Source organism: Carya illinoinensis, chromosome 11 (assembly GCF_018687715.1).
Source record: "Carya illinoinensis cultivar Pawnee chromosome 11, C.illinoinensisPawnee_v1, whole genome shotgun sequence".
Classification (NCBI taxonomy): domain Eukaryota; kingdom Viridiplantae; phylum Streptophyta; class Magnoliopsida; order Fagales; family Juglandaceae; genus Carya; species Carya illinoinensis.
In genome coordinates this window covers 13,582,108-13,608,856 of record NC_056762.1, presented here as the reverse complement: position 1 = coordinate 13,608,856, position 26,749 = coordinate 13,582,108, and the positions used below count along the sequence as shown (strand labels likewise).

The 26,749-nt window shown below is 39.3% G+C and overlaps 1 protein-coding gene across 5 annotated transcripts in view; it reads right to left on the bottom strand.

Moving 5' to 3' along the window:
• The window catches only part of LOC122280917 (probable LRR receptor-like serine/threonine-protein kinase At1g56140), a 73,645-nt gene that overhangs the window by 25,692 nt on the left and 21,204 nt on the right, over window positions 1-26,749 (bottom strand). The window contains exons 5-16 of one of the 5 annotated variants that reach the window (XM_043092040.1): window positions 14,044-14,115; window positions 13,882-13,953; window positions 8,516-8,587; window positions 7,922-7,993; window positions 7,735-7,806; window positions 7,459-7,530; window positions 7,310-7,381; window positions 7,122-7,193; window positions 6,687-6,758; window positions 6,536-6,601; window positions 5,590-5,655; window positions 5,443-5,487 (exon numbers count right to left, since the gene is read on the bottom strand). In XM_043092040.1, the coding sequence (XP_042947974.1) occupies window positions 5,443-5,487; window positions 5,590-5,655; window positions 6,536-6,601; window positions 6,687-6,758; window positions 7,122-7,193; window positions 7,310-7,381; window positions 7,459-7,530; window positions 7,735-7,806; window positions 7,922-7,993; window positions 8,516-8,587; window positions 13,882-13,953; window positions 14,044-14,115 (825 nt within the window). Of the gene's footprint in view, window positions 1-5,442; window positions 5,488-5,589; window positions 5,656-6,535; window positions 6,602-6,686; window positions 6,759-7,121; window positions 7,194-7,309; window positions 7,382-7,458; window positions 7,531-7,734; window positions 7,807-7,921; window positions 7,994-8,515; window positions 8,588-10,108; window positions 10,355-11,665; window positions 11,698-11,997; window positions 13,201-13,881; window positions 13,954-14,043; window positions 14,116-26,749 lie in introns of those variants that run through there. The other 4 variants (XM_043092042.1, XM_043092044.1, XM_043092043.1 and 1 more) reach the window with 4 other exon arrangements.

The following is a 26,749-nucleotide window of genomic DNA, read 5'->3' as shown; positions in this document are numbered from 1 at the left end:
ATAAATACGGGTTGTGTTTCCAGCACCCGAGTACATCTGTTTGAGATGCCTCTATATCTCTTGAGCGGTGTCAAAGTGAACTAAACTAGCATAAATATTAGGCTCAATACTAGCCAACATCAATGAGCAAATTTGAGTATCTTCTTGCTCCCATTGAGCAAAAGTAGAACTAGTTGAATTAGGCATTGAATCAACCAAGTGGGTACGACGAAGGCGCTTGCCTTTCAAAAACATTTCAACAGATTTTGACCACAATATATAGTTTTTTCCATTCAATTTCACCGTAGTCATAGGCATATTAATATTTGGTGCAATACGTAGTGACTCAAACTTAGCTGCCATGGAGATAAGTATGAAAATATGGATGGAACAAATACAAGCTGGAAAAATAGATACCCAGCTTAAAAACCAAAACTCGGATCTGTATTGGTTGAAAACAAACTATACTGACCGAAACAACCAATTTTTGCTGCTGAACCAGCCTATTTCGGGTTTGCCCATATCGGGTCCAAAGAAAAGCTTAAACCGAGAATAAACTATCCTAGCCAGGGATAAGAGAAGCTAGGTTACCGTATTCCTGTTACCAAACAGGTTCTATTCCAGATAGGAATAGGTTCTTGCTCCAGGTTGGGACATGCATACTCGAGCATAGGATAGTGGAGACCCACAACCAAACGCCTCGAGACTTCCTCTCCGACCTGCGATGAACACTCCTTTCGGCAACCGTTGGAGACAGAAAAACTCACCAGAGTGGACAAACCACGCCGACGAGCTTGATTCTTGTGTCCATTAATAGAGAAAACCACTTTTGTCACTGGAAACCTCTTGGATAAGAAAAACTACTGGCCGAAAAACCTCACAGCCACTATGCAAAGCCACCAACAACCACCAACAACCACCACTAGCTTTGTCACACAACCACCACCGACTAGCCACTAGCAACCACCAACAACCAGTTAAAACCCCTAGAAAAGTGCCCACGGGACAAGCCTCGATACTGCCTTTGAAAGGCAAGGATAGCACCATGGCCAGCCTACACTCATGCCTTGGCCCTTGCCGCTCAGCATGCAAGCCAGCGAGGTTCGAAGCCAGGCGCGGCTTAGCATGTAGCCTGGCATATACACGCCCATGTTCATGCACATGCGCAAACCTTGCGCGCACCCTTACATGCACCCCACGCTGCACGCCAGCCAAGTTAGTGGCATGCCTTCGCAAGCGTGCCATCCAGCACACGGCTCCAGCCCGTGCCTTGCAGGCTAGGCCAGTGACATGCCCACTAGGCATGCCTTCCAGCGCATGGCTCCAACCCATGCCTTGCAGGCTAGGCCAGTGGCATGCCCACCAGGCATGCCATCCAGCCCATGCCTTGCAGCTTCAACGCCTAGGCCACCAGCATGGGCCATGCAACATGCACACATGGCTCACCACCAGCAGGCCTTGCATGGCACCATGCCATGCCCACCAGAGGGCCCTTGCATGGCACCATGCCATGCCCATCAGCAAGTCATGTTGTGCCACCCAGCCATGGACCAGACCGAAGACCACCATGCACCATCCTAGCCCAACATGGGCTCATACATGCCAAGGCCAATTTGGCCCATGCCACTATGTTATTTCCTTTTATTTATTTTATTTTTATTTATTTATTTCCAAGGGGCCTTTTGGGAGTTTCCAAGTTGTAACTCTTATAAATAGGACCATTAGTCTTTTCTTTCACATCTTTTGACAATTTGCTTTGGACGGCTTTGTTCTTGAGATCATCCATTGCGGTGCTTAGCACTTGGGCTTTTTGGGGTGCAATTCGTGAATCCCTAAGGAGAGAATCACACTTTGCAATTCATGAATAAGTGTGGTTCAATCTGTCAATCCTATGAGTATTATTCATTCACTCTCTTGTCTTCCATTTACTTTCCATTGATCTTATTATTTTATGTGCATTGTTCTTGAATTGTTCTTGAGTCGTTCTTGAGAATTCATTGTGTTCTTCGGTTATTCATTGCCATTTTTCCCCATTTGCCTCATTTGATCCATCCAAGCACTTAGTGCCGCCTACTATAGTGTTTGCCCTAGTCCACCCCCAATGCTCCATAAGGAAACTCTTTCCCTATAGGAGCCTTGACTTCCTCCAATTCCAATCACTTAATTTAAGGAATTGATAATCTTCTTCAATCCCTTAAATCCCTCATCCTTTAATTTAAGGAATTGAAAATGATTTAAGGAATTGTCAATCATTTTCAATTCCTTAAATCTATCAAGTCCATATTGACTTACCAAACTAGCCCCACCAAATCCTCAAGGATTCCTACCACTTAGGAATCCTTCCAAAACCCTAGCCTCCATCCACCTTGGCGCCACCTAAGTTCCCTTGGGCAATTTTGGCCACCCTAGTTGCCTCTTAGCCAAAAACCCTAGCCTCACTCACTCACATCAACCCTAGCCCAATCAACTTGGCACTACACTCAAGAAACAAGCCCTAGCCGTCCATAGAGAATTGTGAACCCTAAACACTTAGCCTACCCAATTCCATCACCATCACCATCATTCCACATCACAAACACCTACCCATTGTTGAAGGCCAAGCAAGTTGGCAAGATCACTCGGTCACCAACATCACCAAGGCAAGCTCGTGGACTTAATGTTTAGGGACAAGATCGGGGTCCCTAACACAACCACTGCTAGCTCCGTCGCACAACCACCACCAACTACTCAACGCTCTGATACCATGTAGTCGAAAAACCAAGAGAGAGAAAAGAATTTTTGTTGTGTATTTCATTGACCGCTGTCCAACTATACATATACATACAATGACCATTATACCCTCATAACATACACTTAACTACAATTATGTATTCTAACAGAGGTAACCATGCGCTACTCAGATCTAAAGCTAAAACACTCACCGACATGATTGCCTGACAACCAAAGGAAGAAGAACCAACTTCAAATACCAGTTGCCTAACACTTCCCTTAACCCATCATACCTGCCAAGTTATCTATCTAAAGCTTGCCCCAATCTTATTTTTACCTTTCCCCTTATCAACGGGTTTGGGTCTGTTAACAATAGCATGGCCCAAGAATTTATCATGACCATTAAGAGTAACTGGGTCAATCATGCTTGTGGCCTTATTTTTACCCTTTTCGTGGATTGGTCCAAGCTCCAATCTCAAATCCATGCCCAAGCCAACATCAACTTGCAGACTATTCACCAACTCTTTCAATTCTTCCAATTGCCATTTCATATTAAAAAAAGGGTGTGTTGCACACAACCCTTTGCAGAGCCACCTTCGGTAACACCACCATCCTTTTCTGCTTTGCACTACAGTTAAAACCATCCACGTGTTTTTACTAGGAGAGGATTTTTTTTTTTTTTTTTTTAATGACGAGGAATTCTAGAGACCATGCAACTGCAACACGAGGTGGATCACAAGAGATGCATCTTACTAGTCCGAATGGTCACTTCTTCCTCCACAAAAATCCTAATGTTGCACGCCCCTATTACCAAAGCTAGACATCACAAAGCATCTCGACACCTCCCTTGTACGACCGTAGCTTCCTCATTTCCACCTCGTATAAACATGGCGGAATCAAAATAAACTCTGAAGGTCATATATACTATGAGTTTTGGTAGTAACGATGGGGATAGAATGCTTTGGAGGCCGAATGGAAGCAAAAAGTATCCTGTTTGCTTTTTTTTTTTTTTTTTTTTATAAGTAGTTTTCTGTTTGATCTTTCTACAAGGTCTTGTAATCTCAGAGTCCTATTTCTTTTCCTTGAAAGTGTAGGGTGCCTTCCAAAGTTGTTTTCTTCATTTGGACCATCTCTCTTCGGAAAATCTTAGACTATTGACAATTTGAGGAAGCATGATCTTATTGTCATGGATTGGTGCTACATGTGTAAGAAGAATGGTGAATCCGTGGATCATCTTCTATTCCATTGTGAGGTGGCAAGGCGTTATGGGATGAGATTTTCAATAGATCTGGAATTGGTTAGGGCCTTTGAGGGTGGTGGATCTCTTAGCTTCCTAGAACGGTCTTCATGGTTGTTCTCAGGTGGCTGCAGTTCGGAGAATGATTCCTTTGTGCCTTATGTGGTGCGTATCTGGATGGAAATAAATGATAGGTGCTTTGAGGATAGGGAGTGCTCTTTGGAACAACTTAAAAATCTTTTTGTGCAGCCCCTATTGCTTTGGTTCTACCATTGTGCTCAATTGAACTAGTGTTCATGATTTTCTTCCAATCCTTCTGGGATGGCAATGAAGCCTCATCTACCTCCACAACCCTATTCCACCATCACCATATAAGGCCGTCTGAATTGGTGCATCCTTGAGCCAAATATGATCTACTCTGTTCATGGAATGTATTGAAGAATTCTTTACCTCCCACCAACAGAGTGCACGCATCCACCGTGATTGCTAGCCAAGCCACCATGGTTGTGCCAGCAAAAATCTCCTGCACCACCTTTTGGCTCCTTTGCATGATGCGAATAGCATCAGCACCCTCTGACACAAAGTGAAACACCTTCACATCAAATAGTAACTTCTTCAAAACACCCATCCTCCCTGCTAGTCCTTTAAGAAACCAATATTCCTACCTAAGAAGTCGAACCAGAAGTAATTTTGTACATAACTTGTCTCTTTCTTTCTTTCTTCTTTTTTAACCTTCTTTCAGTTTATGCTAGTCAGAATGTCCCTTTTCCATGTACTCAACTGCTTTTGATAGTCCCATTTGCTCTCCTAGGTATGACATCTATGTCCTCTATCAAGAGAGCATAGATTACCAAGGCATTCTAATTCTAAAATGAATTCTTTAAATTACATATTTTGGTAACTGATGACTACAGAGGTGTTGGTGCTGGTGACAGAGTCTCCTCCACAGATCTAAGTTTTTAACAATCTGTAGATATGTGCAAATGTTTGTGTGTTCCTCATTTATTTGCATTGAAATATAAATAATGTTACCCTGTAACACATGAATATAACACTCATAAAGAGGAAGAAACAACAGAAAACAATCATAACAATCTTAGGCATGGGTTGCTCTGACATATAAAAGTATTAAAAGTGATAGAAAGAGAAGATCAGAGATTAAGTGATCGACAGATTTGCTATCTTAAATATACTTAATAGGACAGTTTTTTGGCCTCCACTCAAGTGACCGTTTCCTTTAACCTACCCATGCTCTGCTCCCACTTAAAAAAAAAAATAAAAAAATAAAAAAAGAAGAAGAAGAAGAAGAAGAAGAAAGACCACATTTATCCCCTCTACTGGTCGTGATATGTGATTCACATGCTAGGTAGCAGCAAAATAGGTTCCCATCTATAATTATAATTTAATACTAGTGAAGAAAAATAATGTCACAAAGAGTGAACTATTGATGATCTACACTCCTCAATAAAAAAAAATGATAATCCATAAAAGTAGAAAATATTGAAAGGATATATTACCTGCTGTTTGAACTTTCAATCGTGAAGTTGTTGGCAACTAAATTACTGCATTAGTACAATCCATAAGATCCCAATGTCAGCTTCATCATGAGGAAAAAGGCATTCAAGCCCAAAAACACATACTGATGTAAAGAATAGTAAACATACAGCTGTAAATTTTCTTGGCTGACCCAAGAAGGAAAGCTTCCAACTAAATTATTATAAGACAGATCACTGCAAGCATAAGACAACAAGAATGTTTGGTAAATGCATTCCATTAAATTAGTAACAATGCCTATTTCGTTTGTATTAATATAATTGTCTTCTTACTTATCAAAAAAAAAAAAAAAAATAGTAACAATGCCACGTTCAGTACCAAAACTAGTCATTAGACATGTGACATTAATGCTTTAAAATTAGCTTTTGCTGCCTGATTGTTGAAAATGGAAAAATAAAAAAACTACTGCTATTTTTCATTAAATTGCAACTCTTGTTTATGCTAGATAAAGTTTTGATATTTCAAATAAGTAATGACAGCAGTTCTAAAAAGGGAAAAGCCGACTGAGTTTCAAGGTTTTAGTTGAAATGAGTCTGCAGCCTCAAATCCATATTTATATTGGTCATTAGGATATGACCATACAAATCAATCTGGTGGTTATCAGAGTTCAGTCTTTTCTTAAATTGCTTTTGGACATACTGAAATGCCAAAAAGCAAAGAGGAAATATTTAATCATCCAGAGTAATAATTAGATTACTACATGGAGATCAGAAATTAGATTATTCAAAACTTGGATTTATGATCTCCCTTTGTACGTGTCTCTTCTCGATTCTGATTGTTATAGCTGACTATATAAGTAGTGGCTACATATGGCTATTCAAAATGCTGACCTAAGAGAGCATATGTTAATAGGAATAGGAGTCTGTACTACCTCTCAACAATGAATAGAATATAAATCGTTCCTATACATATACACACACACACACACAAATATATATATACACACACATCAGATGGTTCAGAAAAACCTTATACATTTTTATCAACCAAAAGGGAACCATTTCAATTGTAATGAAAATAATGTTGTGAAATGCAAATAATGTCTTAGGCGCTTACATGTTAAGAAGAGACACTCTCTTTTGTGCTGGCAGGGTGCCATTTAACAGATTATTTCCAAGAAACCTGATAATGAAATCAATAGTACATGCTTTAATACCAAGAAGAGTATGAATGTAGAATATGCAGTTAAGCAAATGTAGAATATTACAAGTTAGCAAGCGAACTCAGATTGAAAAGCGAATCTGGAATCTGCCCTGCTATGTTGTTGAAGCTCAAATCCCTAACAAAAGTAACATAATTTATCGTGTGCAGTCATAAACAAAGTAATTATCACCCAGTTGTGAGACAAAAAAGCTATCTACAAGTAATTAACACACAATCTTTAAGAAACATTAGCCAACAAAATTTAAGTCCCACACACCATCCCAACAAGAACAAATGAGCAACAAACTGTGAAAAATAACATGACAATTATATCAAAATTGGATGAGTATTTAGATTTTTAACAGGTTGGGCTTGTCCAACCTAATAAATAACGGAGAGGTTCCTGCTTCCATTACTTGGGATCAAATTTAAATGCAACCCAACAGATTACCAGCAACACACGTGCCTAAAGAGTTGCCAATCAATGTATATTACTTACAGCTGTGTCAAATTTTGGTAGTCTCCTATATTGGATGGAATTGAATCGGAAATGTTATTATTCCTCAGCACTCTGCAACATTTGTAACTATATTGTTATACCGTATTCTAGAAAAGCAAAACAAAGAAAGAAAACAAATAAATTAATTGATAGGAAATTCCAAATAACAAGCTTTGGTGTTGCCTTACAAGAGAGTTAGAGACTTCATATCCTTTATAAATGCTAGTGAAGAACTCCCATTAGACAGATCACTTATTAACCTATATCAAACAAAAGATTATCATATCTGCAAAGTGCCAGATGGAAAAAAGAGTACATAAGAGATATAGACACTCACAGCTCTTGAAGAGAAGTCAGATTGGAAAATGTTGAGGGTATTGGACCTTCGAAAGAGTTACCTTGAAGCCTCCTACAAAAGCATTTGGTTTGGGCTAATCATAAATTGTGCACAGATGTATCGTGTATGCAGAATATACAAAGCAAACATTAAGTTTTATCAATCATAAACTCATAACAACAGTGTTTCATATTGACTTTGTAGCATAACAAAACCTTGAGCCTCATTGATCATGAATGATCAGAACAGAAACGAAAGGGCTAGGAATAGTCTTACAAGGAAATAAGCTTTGACCAAGTTGCTATGAAATCAGGTATGCTGCCGGTGAGTTCATTGTCTGATGCCCAACTGTGAACAAAAATGTATTTCCTCAAACAATTTTAGTGGATTTTGTTTTATTTATCATGTATATGTATTCTAGTAAGATTTGAAGTAGGAAATGTAGTAGTCAGCAAGTTCTTACACTTTCTGGAGGTTCTGCAATTTAGCAAATGTGGAGGGAATCTCACCGCTAACTCCAGAGCTATCAAAGTAGCTGTCAGAGTAAACAACTCGAGTGAGTCTACTGATATTTGATATACAATCCTCAGATTGTGAAAATTTCATTCTAACGGTTAAGGAGTTCAACTATTGAAAGACAGGTGTCAAGCCCTCATTAGATCCCCTTCAAGTTGCCCACTCTTTAAGAGAAAAAATATCAAAATCACTCATGGTTGGCTTCTAGAATTAAATATCAAATAAATGCAATTGCAGGTACCAACTCTCTTCAATAGCTGTGTCATCTCTACTTCCTTACTGACACTGCTAATTTACTCAAGAATGTGAATAAGAAACATCATTTTTACTCTTTGCACATACATTCTTGCATATGCAGTATCATGAACTATCACTGTTATAAGATTTATTCTCAGAGAGTTCTTATAATCTGGAGCCACAGTATTGATACTTGCAGAAGCTTTATCAGAACCATTTCTAAAGTCATCGGCACAGCTACAAGATGCAATCAAATGGATTTGCAGAACTTACACTGAAGATGGAAAGTTGGAATTGTACTTACATTTGTTCTAATTTCACTAAATTCCCAAGCTCAGATGGCAAAGAACCAGAGAAGTTATTCGACCCAAAACCACTGCAAATTTTACAAGTAAAACAGTAGATAAATAATAAGCCAAAGACTTGATTCCCAAGACTAACATCATCAAGATCAGGTATAGAAGATGCAGGAAGCAACAGAACAAACTTGAATATGGATTAGTACATGAAGACGAAAACAGAAAGAGAAAAATACTTTTGTTGTATATTCATTGATTGCTGTCGGACTATACATATACATACAATGACTATTATACCCTCATAACATACACTAATTACAACTATGTATTCTAACACTCCCCCTCAAGTTGGGGCATATATATCATATAAACCTAGCTTGGAACAAATAAGCTTCAACCGACTATAACACAATGGTTTGGTAAACACATCTGCAAGTTGATCAGCAAACTTCACAAAGGATGTAGAAATGTCGCCACTGAATATCTTATCTTAAATGAAGTGACAATCAATCTCAATATGTTTAGTCCTCTCATGGAACATAGGATTAGACGCAATATGCACTGCAGCTTGATTATCACAAAATAACTAAAGAGGGACAAGAGCTGGAAACCCAATCTCCTGAAGAAAGTGTTGCAACCATGTCAGCTCACTAGCAATGTGAGCCATTGCTCTATATTCAGCCTCTGCACTAGATCAAGCTACTACTATTTGCTTCTTACTCTTCCATGTAACCAAGTTACCTCCAAAAAAGTACAATATCCAGTAGTTGATCTTATATCTGAAGGAGATCCTACCCAATCAGCATCTGAAAAAGTTTCAATTCTAATATGTCCATTTGATCTATACAACAATCCAAGGCCAGGAGCTCGCTTAAAATACCAAAGAATATGGATTACAGCATCTCAATGTGAGACCCTAGGCATTTATAGAAATTGGCTCAATATGCTCACTACATAAGAAATATCAAGTCTAGTGATAGTCAGATAATTTAATTTTCCGACAAGTCTTTGATACCGACCTAGATCTCCAAACAACTCCCCTTCCTCTTTCAAGAGTTTACGATTTGGATCCTTAAGAGTGTCTGTGCACCTAACATGTCAGTTTCTTCCAAAAGATCAAATACATATTTTCTCTAAGATAAGTTAATACCTTTTTTAGATCTACTAACTTCGATTCCAAAAAAGTATCTAAGTTTGCCCAAATCTATTGTCTGAAATTGATTATGTAAAATTTTTTTCAGCCTAGCGATTCCAACTGAGTCACTTCTAGTAATTACAATGTCATCTACATATACAACCAATAAGATATGACCAGTATCACTATTTAGATGCAATACCGAGTGATCTGTTTGACATCTATGAAGACCAAATGCTAATACAGTATCAAAGAACCTCCTAAACCATGCTCGAGGAGATTGTTTCAAACCATATAATGCATTTTTTAACTTGCACACAGTATCTTGACACTCCCCCTGAGCAACAAACCCAGGTGGTTGCTCCATATACATTTCCTCATTTAAGTCACAATGTAGGAATGCATTTTTAACATCCAACTGAAGTAAGGGCCAATCCAAATTAGTAGCAAGAGAGATTAATACCCGAACAGATGAAATTTTGGCAATGGGAGAGAAAGTCTCATCATAGTCAATGCCATAAATTTGGGTGTAACCCTTAGCAACCAAGTGAGCTTTCCGTCGTTTCACAGAACCATTAGGATGAAATTTGACTATATATACCATATACCCATCTACAGCCAACAAGTTGTTTTCCCAGCAATAGAGGAACAAGATCCCATGTCCCATTATGGTGAAGTGCATCCATTTCATTTTCCATAACTGTCATCCATCCTGGATCAGATAAAGCATTTTGTACTATTTTAGGAACAAAAAATTTTGAAAGTTGAGAAGTAAAAGATGAAAAAGATGGAAACAAGGCATGACAAGAGGCATATTGGCTAATAGGATGTTGAGTAACACAAGAACGAGTACCTTTTCATAGAGCAATAGGTGGAGATTCTGACGCATTAGATAACTCAGGATCTAAAGACGAAGACAAAGTTAGTGGAGGCAGGGGAGCTAAGGGCCATAAGCGACGCAAGTACACCTGTAGAGGTACAAGAGAAGGCACTAAAGAGGGTTGGGTAATAATGGATGATTGTAGAGGAGAAATGGTAAGAGTAGGTAATGGAAGAGGATCAACTCAACAGCCAAAGGGGTGTCTGAGAAATAGGGTATTAACTCAAAAAATGTGACATCAGCACTCTTGAAGTAACGTCTAAGAGCAGGACTATAGTAGCAATATCTTTTTTGAGTTCGGGAATAACCAACAAAGAAACACTTGGTAACACGTGGATCAAGCTTATCAAATCTTGGGCCAAGGTTATGAACATAGCACACACACCTAAAGATTTTGGGAGGAAAAGAAAAAGATAGCACTGAGGGAAACAAGATGGAGAAGGGAGATGAACCATTGAGGACAGATGAAGGCATACGATTGATAAGGTGACACACAATAAGAACACTATCACTCTAGAAACGTTTAGGAACATGCATGAAAAGTAAAAGTACTCGGGTTACATCTAACAAATGGCGATTTTTGCATTCAGCCACCCTATTCTGTTGGGGTGTATAAGAGCATGAAATTTGATGAACCATTCCTTTATTGCTTAAGTAATCAGCAAAGACACTAGATTGATATTCTTTAGCATTGTCAGAACACAAAATTTAAACTTTTTGTCCAAATTGAGTTTCAATTTCTTTTCGAAAGATTTTAAATATGGAAAGAAGTTCAGATTGTGCTTTCATCAGAAAAAACCATATCATACGAGAATAGTCATCAACAAATGTAACAAAATACTGAAACTTGTTTGATACAATATTGATTGGTCCCCATATATCAGAGTAAACCAATGCAAAAGGATAAGATACTCGATTATCAACTCAAGGTACAAAAGACCCACGATTGTGTTTACTAAGCTGACATGCTTCACAAGGAAAATGAGACACATTTCCAAGATTCCTACTTAACGTTTCAAAAGAGAAAGAGATGGGTGTCCGAGGCGGCAATGTCATCCAAAAGCGGATGATGATGAGGAAGTGAGTGCTCAAGTGGGTGACTGCTTGACATTAAGGTAATAAAGGTCACCAGCTTCATACCCCATACCGATCTTCTTCCCCGTCTTGAGATCCTGAAAGATACATACAAAGGGATAAAAGGTCACAAAACATTGAAGATTTTGAGTAATTTTACTAATGGACAGCAAATTAAAGGAAAAACTAGGAGCGTATAGAACAGATGACAAGGATATAGAATTGGTGAGCTTGGTGGATCCAATGCTTGTAACTTTAGCAAGAGTAACACTCTAGGAAAATGACATAGTACCAAACTTAGATAATGAATGAGACAAACTGGTCAGATGTTCATTAGCTCCTGAATCGATGATCCATGGATTTTGAGTAGATGAGACAAAAACATGCAGATGTTGTACCTGGTTGGGTTGGAGTAGCTCTAAAAGATGAAGCTGTCTGTTTGACTAAAAACTAGTCATAATCATCCTTCGATATGCTAATCATCTTTGGAGTCAAGTTGGAACTCGTTGCATGTGATGTAACATCTTGGCAAATGGCTTGCTTAGCGGACCCAGATGGTCTACCATGTAGATCCCAACAATAGTCCACCGAGTGATTAGTGCTACCACAATGGTTGTACTTACAAGATTCACGACCTCGAGTGCAGTCACCTCTGGCATCACGTGCCCCATGTGCACCTCTACCACTCCGGCCTCCACGCCCACTATGAGCAGCATAGGAGGCAACTAAAGCAGATTTCTCATTATTTTGATTAGAAAACAACTGAGGTCCCTATCCAGATAATGTGGCTCACTGAAGTCAGGAGAACACATCAAGAAATGAGAGAAGTTGTGGGCTTGCCAAAATTTGAGAGCGCACCGACTCATACTTAGGTTTTAGGCCAACAAGAAACCAAACAACATTGAACTCTTCATGATGTTTTAGTATAGTTGAAACATCAGAAGTGATAGGTTAATAAATTTTAAGTTTTTCACATATGCTCATTACTTGAGAATAATACTCTTCCAGATCCAAACTACATTGTTCCAACCCAAAAAATTTTGACACAACTCATAAATACGAGTTGTGTTTCCAGCACCCAAGTACATTTGTTTGAGATGCCTCTAAACTAGCACAAATATTAGGCTCAATACTAGCCAACATCAAGGAGCAAATTTGAGCATCTTCTTGCTCCCATTGAGCAAATGTAGAACTAGTCGAGTCAAGCATTGGATCAACCAAGTGGGTACGACCAAGAAGCTTGCCTTTCAAAAACATTTGAACAGATTTTGAGCACAATATATAGTTTTTTCCATTCAACTTCACTGTAGTCATAGGCATATTAACATTTGGTGCAATAGATAGTGACTCAAACTTCGCTGCCATGGAGAAAAATATGAAAATATGGATGAAAACTGAACAAATACAAGCTGGAAAAATAGAAACCCAGCTTAAAAACCAAATCTTGGATCTATACCGGTTGAAAACAGATTGTACCGGTCGAAACAAGCAATTTTTGGGTCTGAACCGGCCCGTATCGGGTTTGGCTGTATCCAGTTCAAAGAAAAACTGAAAACCGAGAATAAGCTGTCCTAACCAGGGATAAGGGAACCAAGGTTACCGTATTCCTATTACAAAACAGGTGCTATTGCAGATAGGAATAGGCTCTTACTCTAGGTTGGGGGCATGCACAGTTGAGGATAGGATATTGGAGAACTACAACCAAACGCCTTGAGACTTCAAGTTCGGCCTGCGATAAACAGCCCTTCCGGCAGTCGAGACGGGAAACTCACTGGAGTGTACAGACCACGCCGGTGAGCTCGATTCCAGTGTCCATTACCGGAGATAACACCCTCTTGTCACTAGAAACAATTTGGAAAAGAAAACTTCCAGCTGAAAAGAAAAAGGACACACACAGAGCCCCTATGCACAGCCACTAACCACCAACAACCACCACTAACTCCGTTGCAGAACCACCACCAGAATAGTCTTCTGATAGCATGAAGACAAAAACAGAGAGAGAAAAATACTTTTGTTGTATATTCATTGATTGCTGTCAGACTATACATATTCATACAATGACTATTATACCCTCATAATATACACTAATTACAACTAAATATTCAAACAGTACAAAATTTCCATTTTTGTGATTACCTTTTGTCAAACCTATTACTGTCCAAAAATGAAGGCAGTGAGAAGAAAGGACGGAATTTAAAAAGACAATTAACATCTGTAAAAGAGAGCAGCAAAACCAAGATGCACATAGATGGCGTACAAAATGAAAAATTATGATAACTTACAATGATATTAAATCAGAAAGATTCCCAAGCTCCTTTGGAAGCTCCCCTGATAATGCATTAATGCCAAAACTCCTAATTTATTGAAGAGGAGAAAAGGCAAAAGGTTAACCCATATTAGATGCACCATGTAACAGGGTTTTGATAAACATTTATGGGGCTTACAGGTATTGCATGCGAGTTAGATTGCCAATGGATGCAGACAGGTTACCTGTCAAATAATTTTGGCCCAAATTCCTGTCATATATGGAGGAATATTAGCATATTTAGCTGAGTAACAACAAATACTAATGATAGAAAGTATAATAGGAATAGAAATATAATTGTCAGGAAAAAGAACCCAAAAATTTTAGCTTATTTTTTATTAATGTCCCAAGACATAATAAATACACATATGCCCTTAATAATAGAAAATATCAAATATGTTAACACTCCCCCGCTCAAGCTGAGGCAAAGATATCTCACTTGCTCAATTTGCATAAAGCTGTGTGAAAGACACTACTAGATACTCAGGTTGTTAAGATATCTGCAAGTTGTTCTTCTGTCTTCACATTAGATACCAAATAATCTTCCACAAATATAAAATAACCTGAGGTAAATCTCCAATCTGTAAATAATCCAGTCCAATCTACATATGGATATGATTCTGTCTTCAATTGATCATTTTTTGTGACTAGGTGAGAATAACAAACTTTTACCATGTGAAGATTTCAGATAGTGACCACTTCCATATGAGGTCCTTTGGCAAGCACATAAACTGACTCACCGCACTCACCATCTTGGCAATGTCTGGACGAGTATGATATAGCTGAATTAGTCTTCCAACCAATCTTTGGCATCTGCCATCATCCATTATATTCCCGTCAACTTCTTATAACCTTTTATTTTGTTCTACAGGGTGTCAACTGCATCACTGTTTTCTTGAGTAGATCAGAGATAATTTTTCTGGGAGCCAAAAATAACACGTCTCGAATTTAATCTTGCTATCTGAATACACAAAAAATACTTCGGACTTCCCAAGTCTTTTATCTCAAACTCACTAGCCAGATATTTATTTAGCCTTTGAAAAACCTCATCATCATTCCTTGTCAACACCATGTCACACAAACAATCATAGCAGTAACCTTGCCCGTATGTTTGGTAGCCCGCATGAACAGTATACGATCAGCCTAACCTTGTTTACGACCACTTCATTATATTGCTTGGGAAAACCTCTCAAACCATGCCTTAAGAGACTGTTTGGCCCATATAGGACCTTATTTAGCTTACACATGGTTGATGATAATTGAGGGCCAGTGGAAGCTCCTTTATACTTCTTCCTCTAGATCTCAACATAGGAAATTCTTCACATCAAACTGCTAAAACCTTTCAACACCAATTTAGCCTTCTCTCCACACATCCATCAGCCTTATGCTTTACCATGAATACCCATTTACATCCTACCATTTTTTCCTTTAGGAAATTCACAAGGTTCTGTGTGTTAATTTTGCGAAGAGCTTTCATCACTTCCTGGTCTGTTTACCTCCACTTTGGATCCCCTAAGGCATTTAATAAGCGTTGGGGGATAAATATAGAAGACAATTTGGAGATAAAAGTGGATACTGATAGGATGGCGAAAGCTTTTGGCAAGTAACAAAGTGAAAAATAGGAAATTGAGTAAAAGATCCAACTTCTTATAACGTGAAATGTGAAGATTTACATTATCAAAGACCCAACATGGGTCTAGCCTACAAGTAGCACTAGGATTACCTGAATCAGAAGACGATGCACAATAGCAAGGATGAATCCAATCGAGTAGGGGGGCCCTACCCCCACCCCGCCAAGGATTTTTGAAAAAAAATATATATTAAAAAGAAAAAATTATAATATCTTTTTTTCCTATATATTACCATTAGGTCCCAATGATTTAATTTTCTTAAAAGAAAACTTTCTAATATCTTTTTTCTATATTTTTGCTTTTTTATAAATTAAAAAGTATAATAAAAACAGGAAAAAATTAGAATCTTGCCAAGTTCTATATGTGAATGTAAATAATAATTTTTGCTAATATATGAATTTTCTCAAATTATACACTAGTTAATTCAAGTTTAACATTTTTTTTTTTTACAGATTTTAATTATATTAGCTTTGGACATTTTTTTATTTGATCATGAGGTTAATAGTTTTTATTCATTGAACAAGTATCCGGTTCAAATAATAATATTTAGTTTTTTTATATCTGTATTAAAATTCGTGGGTTTGTCCCTACGTTACAGGGAGCAGAGAATGGTTGTAATCTTGTGGTGTCTGGAGTAAACACTCAATTCCTTCACTCTGAACAGACGCCACATCCTACTGCTTTTTTTCCCTCTAGGTAATTCAACAAGGTCCCATGTGTTATTTTTGTGAAGTGCTTTAATCTGTTCCTACATTGCTTCCCTCCACCTTGGACCCCCAACAGCCTTTCATAAACTTCCAGGAATAAATGTAGAAGACAACTTGGAGACAAAAGTGGAATACGATGGTAAAAGATTTTCGTAAGAAGCAAAATTAAAAAGACAGCATTGAGTAAAAAGAACTCCTTTACGTAGTGCAATAGGAAGAAAGGGTTACCTAAATGAGGAGACGAAGCATGACAGGGTGCAGAGAGAAAGAATAGTTGTACTCTTTTACTGGTGGTTCACACTAGTCATTAACAATTAGTTGTGGTTGTCAGTCATCCTGTTCTAGGAAAGAAGGCACAGATAATGCTTAGGGTTCATAGATGTCTTCTCTTCACTATTGCTCTCCAATTGAAGAGATGTCCGAGTAAGAAGAAAGTCAGCTTGAGATTCAAAGAGAGTTAATAGTGAAGAGAAATACGGGTGACAGAAATTGAACTGCCAGATACTGATGCAAAGGAGCCATCATCCATCTAGCTTTTTCCTTGTCTGAACAGAGATAGTATGTAAAGAATAAAGATAATAAACCAGTCATAAGGTCAGACGCTCCCATATCGAAGGATCATCATAATGAACAGGATTTTTAGTGAGGTTTACATCCAATAACAAAGCCAAATTACCTAAACAAGCAAAAAGAACAGGACACATTGGTTGATGGCTCTAGTTCAGAGAAAGTTTTTCTACCTGATCCTTTCTGAGAATTCTAGCACCAAGACTCAACATGAGTACAGTCGCCTAAGGTTGAGTGGCACCATCAAAACAACCTCTACCTCTAGTAGGATGGCCATGATGCTTCAAACAGCTTTCTTGTGCATGCATTGACCAATTAGAATGATCACAAAAGCATATCCTTATCATCCCATGGAGCATCATTAGCCTTTCTTCCATCACAATTCTAGAAAATCCTTTGCTAGGACCTTCATATGTGCAATAATGCATATTGTTCCGTAGAGGGAGAATGAAGACTGACTTCTAGGTAACTCTCCTCACTCTGAACATAAGCAAACACCTCTTAAAGAGATGAGAGAAGTTCTTTCCACCAAACCTGAACTTGATTTACATCATATACAGAGTTCAAACAGGTAAGAAACTCATAAATGTGCCCTTACTCAAATATCTTCAAAATTCTCAGTATCTGCTCGCACATGGCCTAAAAAATCTGATAAGGATCCAACCTACTGTCACAAGTGATGCAGGGGGATTCGAGACAGTTGATGTTGAGCTGTCGGATTGCACCTTGATGGCGCTGAGATACCATGAGTTGGCAGATCAGCGCAAAGGCGGGAATTGATTGTGATATGTTCCTAATTGGGGCCGTTTTGAGTGTGTTTCAGTCTTTTGGCCATAACTTTGGCTATGAGCATCGGAATCGCATATAAGACCCCAATTTGGAAAGCTCTTTTCAGCGCGCACGCTGCCACATTAAGCATAGCTCCATGTGCCCTTTTTTCGACCTCAAATTCTGCTGTTTTCCCCTCCAAATCACTAGTTTTAGTTATTTTTTATTATTTATGGTAATATTTCGTTTGTAAGTTAGGAAGTCATTTTAAACCCGATTTGGGCCGGATTTTTTGCAGATTACTTATTTTATTTTGAATTTCAATTTGGACTGATTTTAGGAATTTTTCTATTTTTGGCAAAATTCGGATAAACACGATTTTTGGCTATAACAGTCCGGCTTGTGAACTGATTTTTGATATTGCTTGATTTGATAATATTCAGTTAAACCCTAGAGATTTTTCTCTCTGTGTTTTTGGGCGATTTTCTCCTGTTATTCCTTGTGAATCATCTACTGGAACTAGCCTGCAGGATAATCGTTATTCAGTCCGGCACTAGTTGGCATCAGAGCTTCAACATCTTCTTGGGAAATTTCATCCGTTTCAATGGTTGGTGGTCGTGGTCATGGTCATCGTGGGCAGGTTCCGAATGAGAAAGCCCAATGCTGTGATCGCAGCGTCCAGGATGCAATGATTGAGGATTTGCAGAGGCAAGTCGCAGAATTAACCCAATGCCTGGCGGTGCAGGATTTCGAGGATCATGAGGCCTCTGATCACGATTCTAATTCCACTTTAGAAAACCCATATCACAATCATGCTCTATTCCTGGAGCACCGTGGTCAGGAGAAGCGTCATGGAGACCTCGGTTTTCGGGTCGATATGACCGAGTTTTCTTGTAAATTACAGGCCGAGGGATTTGTTGATTGGATTAACGAAGTGAAGCGTATTTTTTATTATAAGGAAGTCCCTAATTGTGTGAAAGTGAAACTGATCGCCATCAAACTAAAGGGCAGAGCATCTGTGTGGTGGGAGCAGTTGTGACGTTCACGAGACAGATAGGGCAAGGCCAAGATCATTGATTGGGAGAAGATGAAGAAGAAGATGAAGGGTCACTTCCTTCCCTTCAACTACATGCAAACCTTGTTTCAGCAACTTCATACGTTGAGGCAGGACGTGAGATCAGTCGATGATTACACGGAGGAGTTTTACCAATTGGTCACTCAGAACGATTTATCTGAGACGGAGGAGCAAATGGTGGCACGGTATTTGGGGGGTTTGCGCCAGCCCTTGCAAGATGTCCTCAGCCTTCACTCACTATGGAATGTTTCGGAGGCCTACCAGCGTGCACTTGCTATTAAAAAATAGCAAAATAGGAGACCAGTGATCAGGAGTGATCAAAATAGTCGGCCAGTTCGCCCTCAGGATTCCCGTCCTGTCCAGCAACCACCGCAGGGTAATTCTAACCCTGCTATCAGATGTTTTCGTTGTGGTGAACAGGGGCATAGAGCGACTGATTGCAGGAAGCCTGCTAATCAAAAGGGCAAAAATTTGTTGATTGAGGAAAACGTGGTAGACGAGATTGAGGAGATTGGCGAGCCCGTGTATGACGATGATGAGACTGATGATGTGTTGTATGGAGATGGTCATGAGACTCTGGTCGTTTGCAAGAGTCTACTAACTCCCAAGGGCGATTCAGGGGACGATTGGTTAAGAACCAATATTTTTCACATGACCTGCACAGTTGTAGATGAAGTCTGCAAAATGATCATTGACAATGACAGTTGTGAGAATGTAGTGTCCGAGGAGGTTGTCCAGAAATTGCAGTTGAAGACGGACTATCATCCTAAGCCATACAAGTTGTCATGGCTAAATAAAGGCAGTGAGGTAATAGTTGATAGGCGATGCCTTGTGTCTTTTTCAATTGGTAGAAAATATTTCAATAATTTCTGGTGTGATGTTGTGTCTATGAATGCATGTCTTGTATTGTTCGGTCGACCTTGGCAGTATGACCGCAATGTCATTCATGATGGATGGAAGAATACGTATTCCCTTAACATCAAGGGAAAAAAGATTGTGTTGGCACCCCGGCAGAAAGGACTCACTCCTACCCTGGTAGCCAATAATACTAACCTACTTTCCATGTCCAGGTTTTTAGATGAGATTGAGCATGGAGACGTAGTCTATGCTTTACTACCTTGCGAGAATAGTGTAGTCGACGTGGATATAGATTTACCAGTAGAGGTGCAGTGATTGCTAGCAGAGTTCTCTGACTTGATGCCAGAAGATCTTCCTCCTGGGCTACTGCTATTCAGCATCAAATTGATCTTCTTCCTGGGTCAAGTTTGCCGAATCCACCAGCATATTGCCTCAGTCCCAATGAGGTTGAAGAGTTGCAGCAATAGGTGGTAAAGTTGTTGGAGAGGGGCTATATCCGAAAGAGTATGAGCCCATGTGCCATCCTTGTCCTGCTAGTGCCAAAGAAAGATGGTTCTTGGCGTATGTGTATTGACAGCAGAGCGATCAATAAAATTACAGTGAAGTACCGGTTTCCAATTCCTCGTCTGGATGATATGTTGGATCAGCTATCCGGTTCTAAGGTCTTCTCAAAAATTGACCTTAAAAGCAAATACCACCAGATTAGAATAAGGCCTGGAGATGAGTGGAAGACGGCGTTTAAGACGCAACACGGGTTGTATGAGTGGATGATCATGCCTTTTGGGCTATCCAATGCGCCCAGTACGTTCATGAGATTTATGCATCAGGTCTTGCGGGCTTTTATGGGGAAATTCATTTTAGTTTACTTTGATGATATCCTCATTTATAGTCCGACATGGGCTTCACACTTTGATCACCTCCATGCTGTTGTTGATATGCTAAAAACAGAGGTGCCTGTTTATCAATCAGAAGAAGTGTTCTTTTCTTCACTACTTCTGTGACTTTTCTTGGTTTTGTTGTATCTACTGATGGTATTCATGCAGATCAATCAAAGATAGATGCAGTTTTGGAGTGGCCCAGACCAAGGACTTTACACGACATCCGAAGTTTCCATGGATTGGCATCTTTCTACTGTCGGTTCATTAGAAATTTCACCACTCTGATTGCCCCTATCACCGAGTGCCTCAAGGGGCGTGATTTCTAGTGGTCTAAGGAGGCAGAGGCTAGTTTTCAACTGGTTAAGCAGAAGATGACCGAGGCACCAGTTTTGGCACTCCCTGATTTTGAAAATGTATTCGAGGTAAATTGTGATGCATCTGGCGTTGGCATTGGTGGTGTTTTGAGTCAGTCATGGCATCCGGTTGCTTTTTTCAGTGAGAAGCTATCGGGATCCAAGAAAAATTATTCCACTTATGACCTGGAGTTCTATGCCATAGTTCAGTCCCTGAAGCATTGGCGTCACTACCTAATACAGAGGGAGTTCATTCTGTTTACTAATCATGAGGCCCTGAAGTACATTAATGGCCAACACAAGCTGAGTAGACGGCATGCCAAGTGGATGGCATACTTGCAAGAGTTCACCTTTACACTAAGGCACCAAGCAGGGAGTCTGAACTGCGTCGCAGATGCCTTGAGCCGTCGTACCTTACCCCTCACCACCATGAGAACCAAAGTTACAGACTTTGAGACTTTCACAGATATGTATGTAGCTGATCCTTCCTTTGGAAGGATATTTTAGGAGGTAACTGATGGTCACGATCATGATTTTGTTTTGCATAATGGGTATCTGTTTCGTGGATTACAGTTGTGCATTCCAGATTGTTTATTAAGGTAGCAAATTATAAGTGAGCTTCATAATGAGGGATACTTTGGCCGAGATAAGACATTGGCCCTTATCTCTTCTGACTTTTATTGGCCCAAGTTGACTAGTGATGTGGCCCATTATGTGGACCGTTGTTATGTGTGCCAGTGGTCTAAGGGAGTTCTCACCAATGTAGGCTTGAACACTCCCTTACCTGTTCCTGAAACTCCTTGGTTCGATGTCAGCATGGATTTTGTATTGAGCTTACCCCGCACCCAAAGGGCCTCAGATTCTATCTTTGTTGTGGTTGATAGGTTTTCCAAAATGGCCCATTTTGTAACTTGCAGGAAGACTATGGATGCTGTCCAGATTGCCCATCTTTATTTTAGGGAGATTATGCGTTTACATGGTGTTCCTCGATCCATCACTTCAGATCATGATACCAAATTCATTAGTCATTTCTGGAAGAGCCTGTGGGGGAAACTGGGAACACAGTTGAATTTTAGTAGAGCCTACCACCTCCAAACGGATGGCCAGACCGAGGTGGTGAACCGGAGTTTGGGCAACCTTTTGAGATGTTTGGCAGGAATTAAGCCGAAGTAGTGGGATTTGGCATTGCCTCAAGCAGAATTTGCCTACAACAGATCGAAAAACAGAACCACAAGCTTAAACCCATTTGAGATTGTCTATGGTCAGAAGCCATCCGGGGTGCTGGACTTAGCCCCTATTCCACGTATAGGACGTTTTAGTCCTAAAGCAGATGAGATGGCAGAGCATCTTTGGGATATCCATGAGCAGGTGAAACAGACCATTTATGAGAGCAATACCAAGTACAAGACTCGGGTTGACAGTCATCATCGTCAGGTACTTTTTGATGTTGGTGATTTTGTTTGGGCTGTATTAACTCGTGATCGTTTTCCTGTTAGCGAGTATAATAAATTTAAGGATCGGAAGATTGGACCTTATGAGGTAGTGCAGAAGATCAATGATAATGGTTACAGGTTGCGCCTTCCCAGTCACTTGAAGACTTCTTATGTCTTTAATGCGAAGCAAGCTAAGTCCATGTTTTGTGGATTCTGAAGACACTACTCTAAACTCGAGGACGAGTTCTTTCCAACCTGGGGCGACTAGTACAGGGGGATTCGAGACAGATGATGCTGAGCTGTCAGATTGCACCTTGATGGCGCTGACATACCATGAGTTGGCCGATAAGCGCAAAGGTGGGAATTGATCGTGATATGTTCTTAATTGGGGCCATTTTGAGTGCGTTTCAATCTTTTGGCCATAACTTTGGCTACGAGCGTCGGAATCGCGCATAAGACCCTAATTCGGAAAGCTCTTTTCGGCACACACGCTATCCACATTGAGTGCGGCTCCATATACCCTTTTTTCGACCTCAAATTATGCTTTTTCTCCTTCCGAATCACTAGTTTTAGTTGTTTTTTACTATTTATGGTAATATTTTGTTTGTCAGTTAGGAAGTCATTTTAAACCCGATTTGGGCTCGATTTTTTGCGGATTGATTATTTTATTTTGAATTGCAATTTGGAGTGATTTTCGGGATTTTGCTATTTTTGAAAAAATTCGAATAAATACGATTTTTGGCTATAACAGTCTGGCTTGTGGACTGATTTTCGATATTGCTTGATTTGATAATATACAATTTACCCTAGAGATTTTTCTCTGTGTTTTTGGGCGATTTTCTCCTGTTCTTCCCTGTGAATCATCTGCTAGAACTAGCCTGCAGGATAATCGCTATTGGCGTCAACAAGGCACAAAGTCTGTGGTAGTTGCAACTGATCATCCACCCTGTGCCATGCCATGAGTTCGACATTGCAACTCATGAACTTGTATAGCATTCCCCTTTCAGGAATAAGTTTGGGTAGCAAATCCAAAATCTCAAAAGCAATGTTTAAAAACAGGTACCCTTGACTAGTATCTAGAGCATTGAATGTACCAACCAAGACATGATTAGGGAATTTTTTCCTAAACCTTCCCATTAACCTCTACTTTTAATAAACAACATAGCAGACAAAGACCAAGCAAGATAGTCAAGTCAATCCAATCAGTTGATTTACTGAGTTGGATTTACAATTTTTTTTTTTTAAGTAACAAAATTTATTAATCTACATAATTAGGCATAACCCAAGTACACAAGAAGTATACAAAAAAAGACACCTAATTACAAACTAAAGCAGGAAAAACAGCATAAAGTCATTAAGACTAGTCCTATCCAATACAATAATCGATGCCAAAAGCAATAACGTATTAAAGCAAAAACCTCTAATCCCTCCCACCGAACGTTCTCTATTGTTGAAACAGCAAAATAGCACCCATTCCTCTTATTCCAAATACGCCACATAAGGCATAGAGGCACCATCTTCCAAACAGCCGCAATTTGTTGATTGCCTTGAATACCTCTCTAACAAGCCAAAAGATTCACCACACTCTTGGGCATCACCCAAGCAATGCCAAGGCTAACAAAAACCTCATCCCACAAAGCCTTAGCTACATCACAATGGAGAAGAAGGTGATCCGCTGATTCTCCACGCCTTTTGACATAACGCACCAATCCATTACAACAATACCATGCTTTCTCAACTTATCAATAGTAAGAATTTTCCAATGACAAGCCAACCAACCAAAACCACCTTGAGAGGCACTCTACTTCTCCAAATATTTTTCCAAGAAAAATCAGTACGAGAATGAATCGCCATGACCTTTTACAAAGATCTAACTGAAAAATTCTTATTTCCAGGATGGATCCAAAGCAATCTATCATCTCCCCCAGACTTTATGTTTAGAGCATATAACAAGCTGTAAAAATCAGTGAAGTTCCCCCCTTCCAATCCTGGACAGTTCTAATAAACCTCACTGACCACTGGATAAAATCAGTAGGATTATCCATATAATCAGCCACAAAAGCACCTTTATCCAAGGCAATCCTGAAAAGAGAATGGAAGACAGTCTTCAGAACATCATCTCCACACCATAAATCATGCCAAATTCTAATCCAGGTACCCCTACCCACCTCAAATCTGAAATTTCTGAAAAAAACCCCCAATCCGTTTTGAATGAATTTCCACACTCCCACACCATACACACCTCTTACTTCGTTTGAGCACTAACCTCCCCAAATACTCTCATATTTGGCATCAAGAACAATCCTCCAAAGGGCATTCCCTTCTTGATGGTGCCGCCACAACCATTTCCTTAAAAGTGTCGAATTAAAAGTTCTCAACTTTCTAATCCCCAAACCTCCATAAGATAAAGGAATACAAATCTTGTACCACTTAAGCAAGTGGAATTTTTTCTCATCCTCCAAACGTCCCCACAGAAAAGCACGAAAGATCTTTTCAATTCTATTAGCCACTCCTGTAGGCAAAGGAAATAAAGATATGAAATAAGTTGGGAGGTTAGATAAAGTACTCTTCATAAGAGTGATTCTTCCCCTTTTAGACAAATAAATCCTTTTCCAACCAGCCAATCTACATTCAATCTTTTTGATAACCACCCTGTCCCACATTGCCTTGGATTAATGAGGTGCCCCTAAGGGAAGACCAAAATACTTCATTGGCAAAGTCAATACCTTACAACCCAAAATATCAACCAAATCACCTAAATTATTGATCAAACCAACAATGACTACTTCAAACTTTGACAAATTCACCTTTAAGCTGGAAATAGCTTCAAAACATAGAAAAGTGCCTGTAACCAATGGATATGGTCAGGGTTTGGCTCACAAAGGATCAAAGTGTCATCAGTGAAGAGTAGATGAGAGACATTAACACTGCCATACCAAAAAGCCTAGGATAAAACCCCTATCCACTGTTACCTTCAACATTATGCTCAAAACATCCATTGCTAGAACAAAGAGGAAAGGGGACAAAGGGTCCCCTTGTCTCAATCCCCGGGACCTATTAAAAAAACCTGCGGGGGTGCCATTAACCAAAAGCAAAAATCTAACATTAGAGATTCAATGCTTCATCCACTTGTACCATCTCTCCCCAAAACCATACCTACCAAGAATGTACACCAAAAAATCCTAGGTAACATGGTCAAAAGCCTTCTCCATGTCGAGTTTACAAAGAATGCCAGGTGCTCCAACCCTGATTATACTCTCAAAACATTCATTGGTGATGAGCACGGAGTCAAGAATTTGCCTTCTCTTGACAAAAGCATTATGTGACTTCGTAATGATCTTCCCCATAACCTTGCTCAAACGATTTGCAAGAACCTTCAAGATGATCTTTTACACTCCATTAATGAGACTGATTGGACAAAAATCCTTCGCCTTCACAAGCCCAACCTTTTTTAGAATAAGCGCAATGAACGTAGCTTTAAGTCTTTTCTCAAATTTAGAATAAGAGTGAAATTCAAAAAAAAAAAAAAAAAAACTTTCATGACATCCTCCCTAACATTGTCCCAACAAGCTTGAAAGAATGCCATGGAAAAGCCATTTGGTCCCAAGTCTTTATCTTTATCCATCCCTCTCATCACATTGAGCACCTCCTCCTCTTCAAACATTCTCTCCAACCAAACCGCACTAGATTGATCAATCAAATAAAAAACCAACCCGTCAACCTTGGGTCTGCAAGGATATTGCTCCATAAGGAGCTTTTCATAAAAATGAACAATGTGATCCTTAATATTTGAACGATCCATAAGAAAACTACCTTCCAAGTGAAGCACCTCAATGGCATTATTTCTTCTATGAGAATTGGAAACTCTATGAAAACATTTGGTGCACTTGTCCCCTTCCTTCAACCAAAGACCGAGATTTTTTTCATCAAGAAATCTCCTCCATAAGAGTATTTTTTCAAGATCAATTGCAATATCATGTTTCCTTTCCTTCTCATCAACTGAGCAAACCCTTGCAACCTCTTTTTCATCAAAGCAATGGAGCTCCTCGAAAAGAGAATTACTCTGATCAACAATGTTCCCAAGGACTTCCTCATTCGATTTTTTTCAGATCATTTTCAAAGCTTTGAGTTTTCCAACTAAAACAAAGCTAGGAGTACCCGAAAACTGATATGAGGACCACCACAATCTCACCTTATCCAATCAGCTTTTAACCACATTCTCAAATTTAAAATATCTCCGCCTCTCATGAATACCCCTATAGTCCAATAGAATGGAGAAATGATTAGAACTTAATCTTGGAAGGCTTTTTGGACATGAGTCAAGAAAGTGATTCTTCCAAGAATGAGAGATAAGAAATCTATCCAACCTAGACCATGCCCTCCCATTCGACCAAGTAAAATCTCCCCCTACCAAAGGTAAATCAACCAAACCAAACCCAGATAGAAAATTAGATAGAAAACTAAACCATGGCTAGACCAATACGAGAATCCCCCAACCTTTCACTTGGAAACTGAGTAATGTTAAAATCATCAAAACTACACCATAGACCCTCCCACCAACTGCGCAAACCAGCA